The sequence below is a fragment of the Rhizopus delemar genome, genomic scaffold (assembly GCF_000149305.1).
Source record: "Rhizopus delemar RA 99-880 supercont3.23 genomic scaffold, whole genome shotgun sequence".
In the NCBI taxonomy this organism is placed as follows: domain Eukaryota; kingdom Fungi; phylum Mucoromycota; class Mucoromycetes; order Mucorales; family Rhizopodaceae; genus Rhizopus; species Rhizopus delemar.
Window position 1 is genome coordinate 101719 of NW_027137849.1, and position 18110 is coordinate 119828.

The window sequence follows — 18110 nt, forward strand, 5'->3', positions numbered from 1 at the left end:
TTTGATGCTTGCATGATCAAGCACTGCGTCATCCTCATTTTAAAGTCCTTTATTCATCTGCAGTTAATGCACTTAATCCAGTCTGTACCTTTCTTTTTTTTTTTTTTTTTCTCTTCTTCACTTGTATAAATCAGCAAAAAAAAAGTAAAAAGGAAAAAGAAATGAATCTTGTGGATAAAAGCAACAATGAAATCCTTTTTTTGAACTTTAACCAAGACTTTAGTTGTGTATCTGTGGGTACTGAGAAAGGACACAGAATATATAACTGTGAACCTTTTGGAAAATGCTATTCAAAGCGTAAATTATAAAATATAAAAAAGTGAAAAGAAGCTAAAGGTTACATGTAGAAACCGGGGGCATTGGTATTGTGGAAATGTTATTTTGTACTTCTCTTGTAGCTCTTGTTGGTGCTGGTGAGAATCCTGCTTTTTCACCGAGGCAGTTGCAAATCATAAATACAAAGGTAATTTAAAGATTCCTTTTTTTTTAAAAAAAAAAACAGTGATTTTGATAAGTTTGAGAAAACAGAGACAGACAACCATTTGTGAATTGTCATTCCCTTCAGCTATTTTAGCTGTCAAGATGAATAGAAGAAGATTAATTGTAGTGTTAGAAGAACAAATCTACTTGTACGATATCAGCAATATGAAGCTCCTTCATACTATCGAAACGAATCCTAATCCAAACGGTAAAAGATCCTTTCTCTTTCTCTTTTTTTTTTTATTTTTTTTTTTAAAAAAAAGAGGTCTAATATGTGACATATACAGCCATTTGTGCCTTATCTCCTTCAAGTGAAAACTGCTTCATTGCTTATCCCGCACGTTCTGCTGCTTCACCTTTCTCACCTAATAGTGGATCATCCAATGCATTATATGTATCAGGTGATGTTGAGTTATTTGATGCTCTTGGTCCACAGACAACGAATATTGTGCAAGCTCATAAGAGTCCTATTAGTTGTCTTTCTATGAACTCTGAAGGTACTTTGTTAGCTACTGCAAGTGAAAAGGTAGACGAGAACGATAAATTGAAACAAAGCAGGCTTTCTTATTTATGTTGAATGTAGGGAACTGTGATTAGGATATTTTCGACATTAGATGCAACCAAAGTGTATCAATTCAGACGCGGAACCTATCCTGCCAAAATCTATTCAATGTCATTTAATGTCGTTAGTTCTCTTTTATGTGTCTCTAGCGACACCGAGACTGTTCATATTTTTAAATTAGCAACGAATGGAAACAGTCCTGGAATGGGCAATCACCCTATTGCTTATGACAAAGATGTACAAGAGAAGGATACAAACGGAAGAAGTTCTAGTGTTGGGTAAAAGAAAAAGAAAAAGAAAAAATAGAGATGGGACTCACGCCTGCTTTCTTTAACGCAGCCAAATGCTTCGAAGATCCTCTATGCATCTTGGTCGTAATATTGCTGGAAGTGTTGGATCCTACTTGCCTGATGTTATCACTGAAATTTGGGAACCTACCAGAGACTTTGCTCAGCTTAAATTACCAAGTGCAGGCATAAGAAGTTTGGTGGCATTAAGCAGGTATTTTTTTTTTTTTTTAAAAAAAAAAAAAACTGATTATGTCTCTTAGTACTACTCCTCAAGTCATGGTGGTCACATCAGAAGGCTATTTCTATCAATATAATATTGATTTAGAAAATGGTGGTGAGTGTGTATTACTTAAGCAATATAGGTATGTTAGATATGGTGCTGTTCTATTTAGCTTAATGACTTTTACAAATGTAGTCTTTTGGAGTCTTCGGATGAAAGCATTGGTTCTGATTGAAAACAAAATAAAATGCTATACTCTATTTGATACCATTACTCTTTATTTTTGAATTGCAAAAGTATGACTATGTAGAAACTATAGAATATTTTCAGTGAAAAAAAAAAGATAATGATGTTATATACGGTGTGCTGCATAAACATGATGAGCTCTTACAGACTTGAGTATGTGTTACAAGAAACATATAAAGGGCCTAAATTGAAAACGAACAGAGTAATTTACTCCTTTTTTTTTTCAGAGTAGAATGCTGTTGACAGTAAATCAAAGTACTCTTCATTTGATATAGTTAACAAATGCTCTCAATCTATCGTTACTCTCTTTTCCACTTTGCTTAGAAAAGTCTAGCTGCCTTCTCTCTTGTTACAAGGAACCATCAAGAATATTCAATCGTCTTGCTACCAATGAAACAACTGAAAAGAAGATGAATTTAGAAAATAAAGCATAAAAACGCGTCTTGTTTATTATTCTTTCTTTAATTCATCCTTTTTTTGTTCTGGAATAACGCGTACACCGCCCACTAAACGAACGACCAAGATGACTAGATCATTAAGCTTTCTTACAAGCAAAAAGATCGGAACCCTGTTTGGCAGTGTCCATTCTGATTGAGCGTTTGTACCTGATGCCAACTTTTGATTATAGGGCGTGCTTGCTCTTGGTACAGCAAAGATGGCCATGATGATAAACTATAAACAGAATGGTCTTTTAGAGATCTAGTTTGAGACTCGGTAGTTGTGAACTTACAAAGGGATAAACAAGATTAAAGATAGCACTGCTTCGAAGAAAGGTAAGGAAAAAGGTCAAGACGGTCATTGGAAATCCAAATCCCAAGAAAAAGGACCAGTGTTTCTCCATGTAAGACAAACGCTGTTCAATATTCCATCCGAAATAAACCCACTTGAATCTGTAAAAAAGAAAGGATGAGTGAAATAGAAAGGGAGCTTCTTTCTGACTGCTTACTCAAAACAATAATAAGAAGTGATGATACAGTTCATCAGAAAAGATAAAGCAAGACCAATAAAGGGGATTTTAGATAAAAGAGCAGCCGTCAGACCACAGTTGATGTATAGAATAGTTGTAAAGATACCAGAAGCTGCGTTTTGGACTGGATTGGTTGTTGTCGTCTTTTGCTGTGTCTTTTGTATCTGATATGATTTCTCGGCTACTTTCCCAAAGAATCGACCATTGATGGCAAGTAAGGCGAAAAACATGGGGAAACCTAAGAGGTGCTTTATTTATGCATTATTAAATCAACTTTTCGTGTTTATGTCTTGATTACCAGAAATGAACAGCCAAATAGGGTTCGAGGATGGAGTGCTTCCAGTAATAACTGACCACCTAAAAATAAAACACCGTTCAAGGCAAATACAGATAATACTGCCTTTTGTATCGTCTTTGAACTGTCCCAACCAAAAAAATAAAAATTTAATTTTTTTTTTTTTTGAAAAAAAAAAAGCTGAAATTACGAGTAAAGTAAAATGAAGGTCTTTGGCCAATTAGAGGCGTCTTCAAGGCCTGCAACAAAGTAAGACCAATGTTGTTGAAAGGATGAATTCTCCAAAGTCGCCATTAAAATTCAAAAAAAAAAAAAAATTGAAAAGAGGTTAAAAAATTGAAGGGGGTGTGATAATTTTTTTTTATTATTATTAGGCACAAGCAATGTGATGTATTTTATAGCTTTTTTTTTTTTCTTTGTAAGCTTGTTATCAATATTTATCTAATCCCTTAATTTTTCCGAGCATCCGAGGATCCGAGCAAATGTTGAGGCAATATTTATAATGTACATTGTACCTGTCATTTCAAAGGACTTTTTATTTTTCAAAAGACACGTCACTGTCAGCATTCAACGTGGTCTATGGATTATAAGCTGACCTTTGCTGGTGATGATGATATCAACACTTTACGATATATTGTTTACTAAATGGAAACTTCTAAAGAGAATGACGCCTTCAAGACTGTACTACATATGCCATCCTATTCAGCTGTCATAACCATCTCACCTTTGCAAAAAAAAAAAAAAAAAAGAAAAACTGGACGCCTTTGAACCTTTACTATCCTTACATTATAATAAATATATCCACATATCTTCCTACTCTATTTACCTAATCATCACAAAAAAAATTTTTTTTTTCTATAAAGAAATCAGCCCAAAAAGTATATAAAGTGTATCGAATATGTGCTTTTAAAGCTATAAAACTCATAACATTGTCAAAGGATAGAATGTCACTTTAGTTTGATACATCCAACTAAAGTGACACGTAATTAAGCTGGGAAATAAAGAGATTTAATGCATATTGGATTCAAAAGGTTTGATTGGCTTAAAGACTTCCTCCGATCACGTGAAACAAGGTATTATTTTTATATTTTCTATTTTTTATTATTTTTCTCTATTCTTGTTGATGCTATCTTACTTGATAAAAAGAATGGGGACCCAAGAAAGACTATTGACCATCACACGTCACATAAAGACGGATATAGTAAAAAAAGAAAGTTTTAGAGAAAGAAGTGATTATAAATATTTTCTGCCCATTCAAACGAGGTATATTATTAGTTTATACAAGTCAATTAAATTCAACGTAATTTAGATGGAGTGACAATGACCAATATGGACATATTAATAATTCAATTTATTATCATTACTTTGATACAGTCATCAATCAATACCTCATCAAGCACTGTGGATTAGAACCCAACAATAACAATAAGCCCATTGGTCTTGTCGTCTCCAGTTCTGCCAATTTTTATGCCCCTGCATCTTATCCAAGCGTAATCGATGCTGGTCTTTGCATTTCAAAGGTGGGAAAATCCAGTGTGACCTATCGCGTTGGTTTATTTGTAAAAGATCAAAGCTTGGCGTGTGTTGTCGGTGGATTTACTCACGTCTTTGTGGATTCTGTCAATAGAAGACCAGTTCATAGTCTACCCAACACGTTCATCGAAGCACTCCAACCTATCCTTGCTGATTAGAGAGCTATAAAAAGAGAGAGAGAGAGAGGGACACAAAACTTTTCATCCAATCATAATTTGCCATCAATAAAACTGAGTTTATTCACTTTTCATCCTCCACGTTTTTTTTTTATATTTAAAAACTTTCTGGAAATTTTCTTCCTTCTTCTTCTCTCTTTACATTCTTTTTTAAACATGAAGATCCCTACTATCACTGCCGTCTTAGGTCTTGCTGCACTTGCCTCTGCTGAGGTTTTCTTTCATGAAACTTTCTCTGACGGTGAAGGATGGAAGGAGCGTTGGACACCTTCTGCTTATCGTGAAGACCTTGGTAAGCTTGAAGTCGCTCCTGGTAAATGGTTTGCTGATGAAAAGGCTGCTGCTGGTTTAAGAACAACTGAAGATTATCGCTTCTATGCTGCTTCTTCAAAGACAAAGACCTTTTCCAACAAGGACAAGAACCTTGTTCTTCAATTTGATGTCAAGAACGAACAAGACATTGATTGTGGTGGAAGTTATTTGAAGGTAAAGAAGTCTGTGCATCGTTTACGTGTCTTGATCTAAAACCCCCTCTTTTTCTTCATAGTTCTTTGACAGCAAGCTGGATGCTAAAACCTTCAATGGTGATTCTTCATATAACATCATGTTTGGTCCTGATATCTGTGGCCCCAAGGCGATGGTACATGCCATCTTCAACTACAATGGTACCAACTATGACTTGAAAAAGTCTGTCTCGGCTCCCAAGGATACCTTCACTCACACTTACACCCTGATTGTCAAGCCCGATCAAACATACGAAATCTTGATTGACTCTGACAAGAAAGCCTCTGGTTCTCTTTTGGAAGACTGGGACTTTTTACCTCCCAAGCAAATCAAGGATCCTCAAGCCTCTAAGCCTGCTGATTGGGTGGATGAAGCCGAGATCGATGACCCAGAGGATGTGAAGCCTGCAGGTTATGATGCCATTCCCGAATTTATCCCTGACCCTAATGCCAAGAAGCCCGAAGACTGGGATGATGACATGGATGGTGACTGGGAAGCACCTTCGATCGCCAACCCTGACTATAAGGGTCCCTGGACACCCAAGAGAATCCCTAACCCTCTTTATAAGGGCGAGTGGGAGCACCCCTTGATTGATAACCCAGAATACAAGGTTGACAACGAGATCTATGCTTATGAATTCGGTCATGTCGGTCTCGATGTCTGGCAAGTCACTTCAGGTACTATTCTGGACAACATCCTCATCACGGATGATATAGAAGAGGCCGAAAAGGTTCGCAACCAGAGCGCTGCTCTTTATGAAAGCGAAAAGGACGCCAAGAAGGCTTATACCGACAAGATTGACGCTGAAAACAAGGCCAAGATGGAGGACGCTGCAAAGGAAGATGGCAGTGAGATCTTGCAAGAAGTCGATGTTGAAGAGCTTCTCGAAAAGAAGGCTGAAGAAGAAGCTGAAAAGACAGAGGCGGTTGAAACCCCAGTGGCTGAAGACACAGAAGCTGCAAAGAAACCCGTCAAGGATGAATTATAAACAAAATGATATATTCCCCTCCACTTTTTTTTCATTTTACTAATTCACTTTTTGATTCTTTTGTAATTTCATTTCCCATATAAAAAAAAGATTATATACGCTTTGTAATAAAAAGAAGTAGTTGTTTATAAGTTTTATCTTGTCAGAGTCTTTATAAATAAGAAACCATGACATGTTTCAACTGGTTCGTTTGTAATAAATACAATCTCAATTTAATTCAGATGTGTATTATTTGTGGAAGCTTTGTAAAAATTCTTCTCTTCTGTCCTTTTTTGCATTTTATAAGTTTATTTTCATCAAAGAACATGTCAATTTAGGCCCACGGGATCCTTCACAAGCTAATAATATTTGAACTTTGTTGGCCCTACTTGGATAAGCTACCAATTCAATGATAGCCTGTGTATAGTCTCTTGATCAAAATAGACTGTCGCTTTGTGGGTTCTTGAGCTGTGAGGAAATCCAAAAAGCATCGGTTTTTATTCTAGCTTGATCATTTCTCGGTGTGCTCTGTGATCGTGCTTTATTTTCAGCCATGAAACCTAGCGTATTCAGGTTGGAAGTGGTCTTTTGTTCTGTGTAGATGAACATTCATGGTCCCTCTCTGATGTTGGAAAGTGTCCGGCATCAAAAATACCTACATCCATCTTTTTATGACTTGTTGCCAAGAAGTAGTATTGAAATCTCACAGAAGCTGACCATCTTCTTTTACAATAGGCAATGGCCAAAGGACAGTGGTCCATCGATTTCTTGTGAACGGTTCCTGAAAACAAGTATTCAATTTTTTTGAGCTCGTTTCGTGACTTGTTTCAGTCTCCCCAGTGACACATACTCTGCAGCCTTATTTACACGCGCCTTTCTTTTTCTTTTCTTTTTTTTTTTTTTATTGTGCCTTAAAAAAATTCTTTATACCATTTCATATTTGCTGTTTTTTTATTTTTTAAAGCATGCAAAATTCAACCAATCCAAGGCTTTCCATCTTTTTAAGAAACAATCGTAAATCATATTTCTTCCCCCCTTTTTTTTGGTTAAAAATGTTAATCCCCTCATTTTTTATACTTGTTAGCCGGAACACCATCAAGAGAAAATGAAAGAAAGCGATCTCGACTGGACAGAACCAGTTTCTTATCTACAGCCACAGCAGACAATGTGATAAAAGAAGCCGAAGAAAGAGTCAAGGTATATTATGAACAAGGCAACGAATGGAAGAGGAGAGCGTCGAGTGTATCACTTGAAAAGTCAGAACTAGAAAATAAGATGAGAGATCTATCGAAATATTATAAAAATCAAATCAAAACGCTAGTGGATGAGATTGAAAGACTGCAGAGTCTGTTGAGCAAGAAAAAGGGTGACGACGACGACGACGAGAGTGAGAGTGAAAACATGGAGGAGTTGGAGGGATTGAAAAGATCAAGAGAAAGCCTTCAAAGAGCACTGGATGCAGCTGAACTGGAAAAGGCACGATTGCAGCTCGAGTTGAGCGATACAAGACGAACGTATCAGTCAAAATCAAAAGAGGAAACAGAGAGCTTGAAAGAACAGAATGCACAATTGAGCCGACAAGTGGAAGAGACAAGAGAAAGGTTGGGCCGTGTCGAAAGTCAAAGAACAGAACTACAAAGGCAGCTTGAACTATTGGCCAAGGAGAGTGAAGAGAAGGGAAAGAATCGAGCCGAAGTCTCTGCAGAGATGGCCGGCCTGAAGCTAAAGTTGTCAAAACAAGCACAAGAGATGGAGCGATTGAGTCATGAACTACAGCTGAAATCTTTGGACACCGATCAAGCAAAGAAGGAAGCCACAGCCTTAAAAACTCAAAACATGAGCTTATCTCGACAGGTGGAAGATGCAAAGGATCAATTGACGCTGGTAAGAAATGAAAGAATGGACCTCAAGACACAGCTGGACGTGATGATGCAGGAAAATGAAGAGGGAGGAAAAAACCGAGTGGAATTAGTATCAAAATTGACTGGCCTTCAAGTCAAGTTGTCAAGTCAGGCAGAGGAGATAGAACGTTTAAAGAAAGAATTGAGTTTTAAACATACAGACATGGATCAAATGAAGACGGAAACCATCTTTTTGAAGGACCAAAATATGGATTTGTCGCGACAGATTGAAAAGACAAAAATACAGCTAAATGATGTGGATAATCAACGATTGGAGATGCAAAGAAAGTTGGAATTCTTGACAAAAGAAAGTGAAGAGCAAGGAAAGACCAAGTCTGAGATGATGGCCGAGATTTCTAATCTAAAGCTAAAGTTGACAAAAAAAATGGAGGAAATAGAGTATTTGAACAAGGAACTTGAAGCCAAATCTACTGATATAGACAGAACAAGAAAAGAATTGATCACTCATCGCTATGAAGCGGAAAGGGCTACTAAGCTTTCAGAACAGGTTCAAAAACTCGAGATCGAATTGAGCCATAAACAGGCTACCATCACACAGCTTGAGCTTGTTAGTGGCACACTTGAAAAGACATCAGATCAGGTAGCCACCTTGGAAGACCTTTTACGAGAAAAGGAAGAGAAGATAAGACAATTAGAGGAGTCTGCGAATGAAGAAATTTCACAGTTAGAGACCGAGAAAAAGTTGCTTCAGAATCAAGTGAAAGAAAAAGAAGAGGAGATGAAAGAACATGAGGATGAGACGAATCAAGTGATAACAGAATTGGAAGAACAATTCGAGGCTAATAGAAAGCACACTGAGGAATTAGAACGAAAGGAGTATGAAGCCAACCGAGAAGTAGAAAACCTAAAGACGCGAGTACACGAGTTGCAAGAAAAGCTGAATCTGGCCAACAACTCTGCAAAACACATGAATGACGTTGAACAGCTATTAAAAGACCTTCAAGAAGAACACGAAAAGAAGGAGACGATATCTCAACATGAAATCGAACGTTTGCAGAGTCGTATAAAGATGCTTCAAGAAAAAGCAACCTCTTTAGAGACAAAGATGAAAGAAACCATCGAAGACTCTGCAAACCATGTGGATACCCTTGAGCGACTTTTATATGAAAAACGCAAAGAGTTTGAAAGCAAGGATCGTTTGGCTGCTCAAAAGATTCATCAACTGGAAGCACGCAACCAAGAACTTCAAAAGGACCTCACCTTCTCAGAGACAAGGATCCGTGAAATAACTGAAGATGCTGCAAACCAGATTCACACATTGGAGAATTTGCTGGAAGAAAAGAAGAAGGTTCATGAGCATGCAGAAGAGCTCAACAACCAAAAGATTGATGAACTGGAGACGTCTATACAAGTATTGCAAGGAAAACTTCAACTTGCTGAACGAAAGATGGAAGAGGCAAAGAAAAATGCCAAGTTGACTGAAAGCTCATTGCAAGAGAAGGAGGAAGAGTATGAACGTAAGCAGAGCGTTGCGGCCCAACGAATCGAGCAGCTGGAAGAACGTAACCAATCTTTGAGAAGTAAACTTCTTTATGCTGAAAGAAGGGTAGAAGAAGTGATAAAGGAAAAGGCAGATCATGTCACTGGTGTACACCGTATGGAAGAGCAACAAAGAGAATATGAACACAAGATAGATCATCTTCAGATGGCTCTGAAGAGCAAACAAGAGGAACTTGATCGCAAGGATCGCACTGTGAACCAAAAGACGAGACAGTTGGAAGGACAGGTTCAGACATTACAAGATAAGTTATCGTTTGCAGAAGAAGAGCTTGAAGAAAGAAAAGAAGAAATCTTGAAGCATAGCCATCGCCTTGAGCATTTGAAAAGGGAAAATGACGGGTTTGAACTCAAGGGACGTGAGGCCAATCAAAAAATAAGCCAATTGGAATCTCATATACAAGTACTTCAAGACAAGTTATCTGTGGTTGAAAAGGAGCGTGAAGACTCCTCGAACGATAAACAAAAGATGGAAAACAGGCTCCGTGAGAAACAAGAAGAGTTTGACAACAGATTCCGCGCGACGAACCGTAAGGTGCGTGAACTTGAGGAGCAGGCACAGATCTTGCACGAGAAGTTGATGTACACAGAGGACAAGGTGTCTGAGCTTTCTGAACAAAATGAGCACCTTGAACAAGAACGTCAAAGACTGGAGAACACAGAATTGCTGATTGAGGAAAGATCAAAGCGTATCTCACAATTAGAGACTAACGTCGAGAGTATCATGCGTGATTTGACTTTGGCAATAGAACACAAGAATGCAATGGAAAAGAAACATCAAGAATTAGAGCAGAAGATACGAGAAGCGAATGAGGACGCACAAGAGTCGCAAATACAATTAAGAAAAACAAAAGAGGCCTTGGAGGAAAGTCAGATGAGATTAAAAGAAGACGAAAGGGTCATTGAGGAAAAGGATCAAGAATTGCGACGTATTAAAGACTTGATTCGTGATATTCTTCAAGATAAATACTCATCGGGAAACTCTGTAAATAATTACCATTTATAAATAAATCATTCAATATCCCCCACTTAACCATTGACTATCATCATTTAAACCAGCTTGAATGAGAAACACTACCTTTCCATCAAAGTAATTGTCTTTTGACGTTTGCTGAGCATGCTCTCAGGAACATTTTGAATTCATTTGTGATACAATGTTTATCAAAATAAGCATAAACCAATAGCATAATCTATCGCACCTTTGTTTATTATACAAGGAAGAAAGCTTTTGGATTCTTTCAACAGACTCAAATGGTAAGAAGCTGCATTTTATCTGTAAAAGGAAAATTGTATGGCATTGGAAATAAGCAAATTAGGAAGAAGAATCAACTAAAGCCAGCAAAAAGCATCAAAAGACAAAATGCTGTATGAACATGGCTCACAACAAAAAAAAAAGAAGTAAAGAAATGATGAATTTAGATAAAATAAAATCCGTTGGTTTTTATTTCTAAATGAATGATTATGATTTCTTTACGATGTTAAAAAATCAGACACATTTACTAAGCTAGATAGCCTCTCAAAATATAGCACACACAAGGAATGTGAATTCACTCTTTCTTTAATGCATTGATGTTTTAACCCAGTGTTTTCTTAGCCTTACTCTTTAAAGAATGTTTTCTCTGTTAAAAAAAATCAAATAACGTGAAAAAACATGAGGGGGGGGAGAGGCTTTTTGTTGGCTGAAATCAATTTTTGTGATATCTTGAAACAAAAGGTCCTTTTTCCTTTCTTTTTTAAATGGTAAAAAAAAAGTGCACCTTTTCAAAAATGAAAAACAGCATTCAAAAAACTAATGTTTCTTTTCATTAAAAGGGAAACTGCTGTGGAACTCAAAGAAATAAAGCTGAAGCATACCAATTAAAGTCCACAAAAAATAATAAATCAAGTGGTCAGACATTAGGTGGCTCTAATGTGAGTGGAGACAACAGTCCAAAAGATGCCATGTTAATTGCCGCAGAGAAGAGGAAAGCAGATGTAAAGCAGGAAAACAGGTTACTTTAAAAAAAAAAGTAACATTATTTTTGTCATAGGCTGAAAAACGAGGCGTTTTAAAGGAAGGAGGCAAATTAAGCAAACAATTAGCAGAACAACAGTATAAGAAACCAGAATATAATTCAAGAAAAGAGGATGACTTGGTTGTATGTATTTATCGCTTTGAGCAGTTGACATACTAACAATGTTTTATATAGTGGGATTAAAAGAAAACAGATATTTTTTATTGTGCACCTTTTTGGGAAGTTCGGAAATAAATTTGCTTTATTTTTTTTTTTAAACTTTTCTTCTTCTTCTACTTTTACTATGACGTCTAATAATACACTTTCTGTAAACGAAAGACAAAAAAATAGGATTAGTAGAAGATTGACTGTAGATACCCAAGAACCATATATCAGCATTAGGCCAGTCATTAAAAGTATATAATTCAATTATGATCTTATTAAAACTAGTTTTTAATTTTAATATTTAGAGGCTGATAAGGAAGCTGCTTATACCTTGAGTGAATCATACTCAAATAATGTATTATTCAATTGGATTACTGGCTCAATTAAGGATGAAAATAAACGAATGAATGCTTATCAAGATATATTCAAAGTACTTATTCGTACTGCAGCAAGCAAAAGTAGAGAATGTGCTGTGCAATTGAATGGCTGTAAAGGTGTGATGCTCTGGACAGCCAGTGAATCTGAAATACTATCGATTGGTAATGTCTTGGGAAAAAGAAAGCTTTGGGGTTGGTTAGGTGGTATGGGTACTTTAGTAAGTAATAAGAAAAGAAGAAAAAGGCATTTTCTTTAAAAGACAAAGATTAACGTGTATCAATTGAAAAAGCGAGCTACTCTAATACATCACCGACAACTCAGTAAGACAAAAAGACAAATCATGCAAGGAAGACCTCATATCTCGATTAACTTTATTGGAGTATTACCCGCAGAGAGGGGAAGACACGTAGGAAGTAATTTGTTAAAATATGCCATCAAGAAAGCAGACGAGGTTCAATTACCAATATTTGCGGAAATTTGGGATCAAAAAACGGTTCACTGGTTTGAAAAGTTTGGTTTTGAAGTTCAAACAGTTAGAATATTAAGTGAGAAGGAGGGAATCACGGCTTATTATGTTGTTCGCGAACCCAAATTTAACATGGCATCACCTTCTCCTTTAACACCAAGTACAACTGTTTTAAATCTTGAACCTCCTCGAGAAGATACAATTCTTACTTCAGAAAATAATACAGGATAATATTTAAACATATTTTTTTTATTGTTTAACCTTTCTTTCATTATTCGCTATGTGTCATATCCTGCATTTGAATTCTCTCACAATATTAAACGAAAGATCAAATTTAAGCTTATTACATAACCATGGTGATAACCAATGAAAAATTTTTCATTTGAAACATGTACAACAGAACAGACTAATTGTAAAGGCCACTGTGGTTCAGGTACTGATATTTCGTTAGGATCAACGCGTCAAACACTTGAAATTTTTCTGTTATTTGGATGGATAGATCAACCTATTACAGCAACAGACATAAATGATATCAAATACTGTTGATATATCAACAAAAACAGGTCTTCATTTTCCTTTCTTCTACACATGGCATTATTTTTGTAAAAAGAATGAAACACAGTTATAACGTATGAAAAAAGCACAATTGCTATTCGATCGTAAATATTTTATAAAAATCGGCCAACTTTAATGATCCAAGCACAGGGCAGACCCTGAATCGTAAACCCAAATTCAAGAACAGAAGAATAGATGATACATCTCAAATTCAACGAAATTACGCGCCAAGGGTACTTTGTAGTACAAATAAATAATGTTATATTCCTACATCTGAACGTGTCTTGGTTCACTTTTCAGCTTCATATAAAATAGTGTATATGCAGTTTACAAACTCTGATTGTGTAAACAACCTTAATCTTGTCCTTTTTTTCCCAAAGTGTAAGTACACTGTTTTTATTTCCAGTTTCATGAAATTCCGATTGTTCATTGTGGTTCCAGAATAATTTTTTCAGTTTTTCGTTTAAGTCTAGATCACGAAGATTACTGACATATTTTCTATAGATTTCATGAACAAACATGCTTTAGTATCATTTCAAGAACTTGAATAGTAATCTAAATGAGCGTATGCGCTTACAAAAAAACATATCAAGTACATGTTTCTAATAGTGTGAGCAATTAATGTACGACTCTCAGAAAGATTTCGATCAAATTATGTATAGAAATTAACAGGTAATGTAGCAAATATATTTCTGTGTAAACTATGCTCTAAATTAATGCCTTCCTTCTTCCCTCTTTGATAAACCTATTCACAACAAGTACAATCTAACAAAAATGAACCAAGATCGCCTTTGTGTAACAATAAAAGAAATTAGGTGATACATGTCATTGCATTTGACTGCATCTGATATTTGCTTTCTCAATGAATTCATACACCATAATTTTTATCTTGATTAGACAGTAAACTTTGTCTGAAAAACCACGGTAGGCATGAGGTTTATGCACGCTCATTTACCTGGACAAATTCATATAAACCGCATGAAAAAGAATTCAGGGTCCTTTTAAAAATGAAACGAGAAATGTACAGAAAAGATTAAAGGATGTTCATGATTAAGGATGGGAGGCTTTGAGTCATTGAAAAGAGCCAAAGATCAGTAGAAATTGTGTTAGTAGCATTTATATTATGCTGCAAGTTGTCAATATCACTTTATTTCACTACAGAATAACCTAAAATTAAATTTGTCAGAGAATGTTGCAGTTTGGTGTAAGTGTGAAAAAGATACACAACATTCATATCAGCTTTTCATTGTTGCTGACTTACATAATTTTTTTAGGTGCAGGGATGTCATTAGGATTGTTAGGTGTATTCTCACCTTCTGTTTTCACCATACGCTTTGTATTGCTTGTTATTTCGTCCAAACTTTGAGCAGTCAATGCAGCAGGAGGATTTTGTTTTGATTGCTTTTAAAAATACAAATCATTTTTATATTGCGATAAATTATGTATAGTTATAATTGTACAAAACTTTGTCATATTTTCTAGAATGATTCGCAAGAAAGGATACGACCTGGATACAAGTTCAGCAATTTTGTAGAGTTCTTTAGTTTATTTGGAGGCGGCAAGTCGTACTCTCTTGAAGAAAGTTGCTCGCAATAACTTTACTTAGAATTTCAATCTGCTGTTCCACTACAAATAAAAGATGATTCATGGTGCCACTGGGCTTGCATTCTCGTAAAATACGATCTGTACTTGCTCTGGAGGCGATGGAGCTGCTGAGTTCTTCAAGTAACCTAATGACGGTCATAAGAACAAGCCACTATCTGAAATGTTTGAGTTTCTTCCAGTGCAGCTGAGGATCAATCAAGCCTGAAGGAAGGGGTTCTGAAAATCTGTCCAAGGCCTCTGAAGATTACTGTCAAGCTTACCATTTTCTAGAATATTGAGGTTTATGTGCCGCAGTCCAGGGCCATGAGAAGAGCAATTGAATTTGAAAGAAGCAAAAAGTAAAGCACGGCCTGTCCACGAGCTTTTACTGCAGTTTATTGAAGCAAACATACAAGTGAGTGTAGAAAAGACGAAGCATATAACAGACAATCGTACTCAACAATGTCCCACGGCAAAATATCAATTAAAGGTCCAGAGGAGAGACCATACAATTGTATATATTTCCATTTAATATTGATCGCCATGAAGGGAGGCGTATCCACAAAACTCACCGAAAAGTAGTTAAAATCTCTGGTAATAATTACTTTGCTGTAGGATTGAATGAGTGACAAGAACGGAGTAAATCCAAGGAGGGACAAATAAAAATTTCGACGCTCAGTAGGATCGGCATAAGCATAAATTGCTATGACATAGAAAAAAGGAAAGTGAAACTAGTTGTGTTTGATAGAAACGAGCTGAAATCGATGATCAAAAGTAGAAAAGATTGGATTGTTTGTAATGTTACATTCAAGTGCTATATTCTAAAGACGAAGCATGTGTTTCTTGCAGGATTAAGATATATATGTTTTGATGACATAGAAAATTAGTAAATGCCTGTCGTTTACCTTATCTGTGTTTTCAATAACCATATTATTTTCTTTTTTTTTCTCTTGATAAAAGCATCCTATTGAAAGTCAACAATTACCTCTTCATCCTTCATAAACTCTGCCACTCTTGATCTAATTCAGCAAAGCTTTGAACCTGAAGCACCAAAAAGTGCTCAACTTGAGAGTATGGTGAAACACGCAAAACGTTGAAAACGACCAAAAAGAGAATTTAACTACAAATAGAAGTAGGGTGCTACGAATGCTTTCATTTTAGCGAGATTTATTGGTTTTATGGGAATTGGTGTAACAAAATTAGTAAGTGATATTAATGCCTTGGCGATCTCAATAATTTAAAGATTATTACAGCTTTGGAGCAAGTACCAGAGTTACAAATGTATACAAAGAATAATAATAGTATACTCGCTCTATACATGCAACTGGAAGCATCATCATTTCTTTTAAAGATGAGTGCTTAATCACAATAACATGTATTATATAGAGATTTTATCTGATTATTTTAAAAAAAAAGTGCTAAAATTCCTCTTGGAGCATCTGAACCCTGAATAGTACTAAATGCTTCTGTCAAGCCTTTTTTTTTATTTATTTATTTTACATTGTGATTCTTTTGATCTCAGTTTTGCATAAATGCTTTCAAAAACCTCTTACATTCAATTCAAAATGCACGTTAAACAACTTGTGCTAATTTATATTTACTGTTTATTACAGCATTTTCATTTCAATTTCCTGAATTAAAATGAGCAAAGATCATACGTTTCACGATAATATACTTTTAAAAATCCTCGGCATTACTCGAAAAGGTAACATTAAATGATATGCAAAGTGTAATTGTGGATTTTTTTTTCTTGACTACAATGCAACTAATCGAGTATGACATGTCTTTATTAATTAAGTTCTAATATTGATTAATTTTAGTTTTAATCTCCATTCTAGAGCTTTCAATCATATAAAAGACATGGCTCATGAAGCTGCTTTTTTTTCTTTATCAATAGCCATGCAACTCACTCTAGGACCTATCCTTTTGCTGCTTTCCTTGACCATTTCATGGGTCTCTGCATCTACTACCCTCAGCGTTTGTTCTTCTTGTACTTATACTACCATCACCAAGGCCCTTGCTGCTATTCCTAGTGGATCTACCACCTACACCATCTCCATCGCCCCTGGAACATATAAAGAACAAGTTAAGATCTCTCGCTCTAATGTTATCTTGAAGCCTTCTAGCTCCAGTGGTACTGTCTACCTTGAATACAGCGCTGGCCACAACACCCAATCTTCCTCTGGATCTGATACTGATTCTGCCGTTCTGACTATCACTGGAAGCAACGTTAAGGTTTACAACATGGTTGTTGCCAACACCTACAAGCAAGCCAGCAACATTGCCAACTTGGCTCTTAATCTTGCTGGTACTCAAGCATCCTTTTACAATGTCAAGTTCTACGGTTTCCAAGATACTCTCTTGATTAACAGCGGCGGTTCTGGTTATTTCAAAAGCTGTTACATCGAAGGTTCAGTTGACTTCATTTGGGGTTACGGTACCGGTAAGTAAAAAAGCGCATGATCAAGTCTGTTTTTGATCCATAGGCTCATATACTTTTTTAGGCTACTTCCAAGGATGTACAATCGCCTCTAACCAAAGTGGTGGTTTCATCACTGCCCACAACCGTGCCTCTTCAAGTGCTTCCGGCGGCTTCTACTTCAACAGCTGTACCGTCAAGGCCACCGTTCCTTCTGGTCCCCTCTCTTCTACATACAGCTCTTCCATATCTTTCACTTCCTCTTCTCAATTCTCTAGTTCATGTTACCTTGGCCGTCCTTGGAGCAAGTATGCCCGTGTCGTTTTCATGTACTCAAACCTCGGTAGCCACATCAAGCCTGTCGGATGGAGTGCTTGGAGCACGAGCGATGCTAGAACCAGCAATGTTCTGTTTGGTGAATATAGTAACTCTGGAAGTGGCGCCTGGTCCTCTTCTCGTGCTTCTTTCGCTACAAAGTTGTCCTCTACTCAAGCTGCTCAATACAGTGTCAGCAAGGTCTTTGGTAGCACCTCTTTTATTGATACTTCAGTCTAACCATTCTCGTTTTATAAATAAACATATACCACCCTTACGATCATTAACTTTTTTTTTCTCCTTATCTCCTCAATGTATTGTAGTACTGCTACATTACAAGCGTGTGACATGTACCGAAAATGACCCATTTTTATTGACTGGGTTTTCTGAGTGCTTTGAAACATACAAGCAATTATAGGTAACACATTACCCTTTGGTACAATGCCAACTCTTTAACTATAGCTTAATGCAGAACAACATCTGGTTTCAAAAAAAAAAAAAAAAAAGAAAAGACACAAAAGATGCATGAACAATAAAAAGCTATAAAAATCATGACATTTCTTTGACTACCACAT

The 18110-nt window shown here is 36.3% G+C and overlaps 10 protein-coding genes across 10 annotated transcripts; 8 read left to right on the forward strand and 2 right to left on the reverse strand.

The window, feature by feature from the left end:
* Positions 1-161: 161 nt before the first annotated feature.
* Positions 162-1787, forward strand: RO3G_16860 (uncharacterized protein; the record flags this gene model as incomplete). The annotated part of the gene is made up of 8 exons (XM_067671444.1): positions 162-297; positions 348-463; positions 529-688; positions 768-1006; positions 1064-1320; positions 1382-1543; positions 1593-1694; positions 1748-1787. The coding sequence occupies 8 exons, from the start codon at positions 162-164 to the stop codon at positions 1785-1787; spliced, it is 1212 nt and encodes a 403-aa protein (XP_067527545.1).
* A 461-nt stretch (positions 1788-2248) lies between these two features.
* RO3G_16861 (uncharacterized protein) lies at positions 2249-2995 on the reverse strand (the record flags this gene model as incomplete). Its single annotated transcript, XM_067671445.1, has 3 exons — positions 2249-2470; positions 2529-2688; positions 2745-2995. 3 exons carry the CDS (start codon positions 2993-2995, stop codon positions 2249-2251), a joined length of 633 nt encoding a protein of 210 aa, XP_067527546.1.
* A 1076-nt stretch (positions 2996-4071) lies between these two features.
* RO3G_16862 (uncharacterized protein) lies at positions 4072-4751 on the forward strand (the record flags this gene model as incomplete). Its single annotated transcript, XM_067671446.1, has 2 exons — positions 4072-4133; positions 4370-4751. The coding sequence occupies 2 exons, from the start codon at positions 4072-4074 to the stop codon at positions 4749-4751; spliced, it is 444 nt and encodes a 147-aa protein (XP_067527547.1).
* Positions 4752-4925: 174 nt separating this feature from the next.
* On the forward strand, positions 4926-6261 carry RO3G_16863 (uncharacterized protein; the record flags this gene model as incomplete). Its single annotated transcript, XM_067671447.1, has 2 exons — positions 4926-5255; positions 5317-6261. The coding sequence occupies 2 exons, from the start codon at positions 4926-4928 to the stop codon at positions 6259-6261; spliced, it is 1275 nt and encodes a 424-aa protein (XP_067527548.1).
* Positions 6262-6675: 414 nt separating this feature from the next.
* RO3G_16864 (uncharacterized protein) lies at positions 6676-6905 on the reverse strand (the record flags this gene model as incomplete). The annotated part of the gene is made up of 2 exons (XM_067671448.1): positions 6676-6833; positions 6896-6905. The coding sequence occupies 2 exons, from the start codon at positions 6903-6905 to the stop codon at positions 6676-6678; spliced, it is 168 nt and encodes a 55-aa protein (XP_067527549.1).
* A 736-nt stretch (positions 6906-7641) lies between these two features.
* RO3G_16865 (uncharacterized protein) lies at positions 7642-10665 on the forward strand (the record flags this gene model as incomplete). Its single annotated transcript, XM_067671449.1, has 1 exon — positions 7642-10665. One exon carries the CDS (start codon positions 7642-7644, stop codon positions 10663-10665), a length of 3024 nt encoding a protein of 1007 aa, XP_067527550.1.
* Positions 10666-11396: 731 nt separating this feature from the next.
* On the forward strand, positions 11397-11857 carry RO3G_16866 (uncharacterized protein; the record flags this gene model as incomplete). The annotated part of the gene is made up of 4 exons (XM_067671450.1): positions 11397-11399; positions 11472-11633; positions 11690-11797; positions 11849-11857. 4 exons carry the CDS (start codon positions 11397-11399, stop codon positions 11855-11857), a joined length of 282 nt encoding a protein of 93 aa, XP_067527551.1.
* A 679-nt stretch (positions 11858-12536) lies between these two features.
* Positions 12537-12893, forward strand: RO3G_16867 (uncharacterized protein; the record flags this gene model as incomplete). Its single annotated transcript, XM_067671451.1, has 1 exon — positions 12537-12893. The coding sequence occupies one exon, from the start codon at positions 12537-12539 to the stop codon at positions 12891-12893; it is 357 nt and encodes a 118-aa protein (XP_067527552.1).
* Positions 12894-14224: 1331 nt separating this feature from the next.
* RO3G_16868 (uncharacterized protein) lies at positions 14225-14583 on the forward strand (the record flags this gene model as incomplete). Its single annotated transcript, XM_067671452.1, has 3 exons — positions 14225-14238; positions 14351-14421; positions 14492-14583. The coding sequence occupies 3 exons, from the start codon at positions 14225-14227 to the stop codon at positions 14581-14583; spliced, it is 177 nt and encodes a 58-aa protein (XP_067527553.1).
* Positions 14584-16442: 1859 nt separating this feature from the next.
* On the forward strand, positions 16443-17775 carry RO3G_16869 (uncharacterized protein; the record flags this gene model as incomplete). Its single annotated transcript, XM_067671453.1, has 3 exons — positions 16443-16506; positions 16699-17244; positions 17306-17775. The coding sequence occupies 3 exons, from the start codon at positions 16443-16445 to the stop codon at positions 17773-17775; spliced, it is 1080 nt and encodes a 359-aa protein (XP_067527554.1).
* Between the last annotated feature and the right edge of the window lie 335 nt (positions 17776-18110).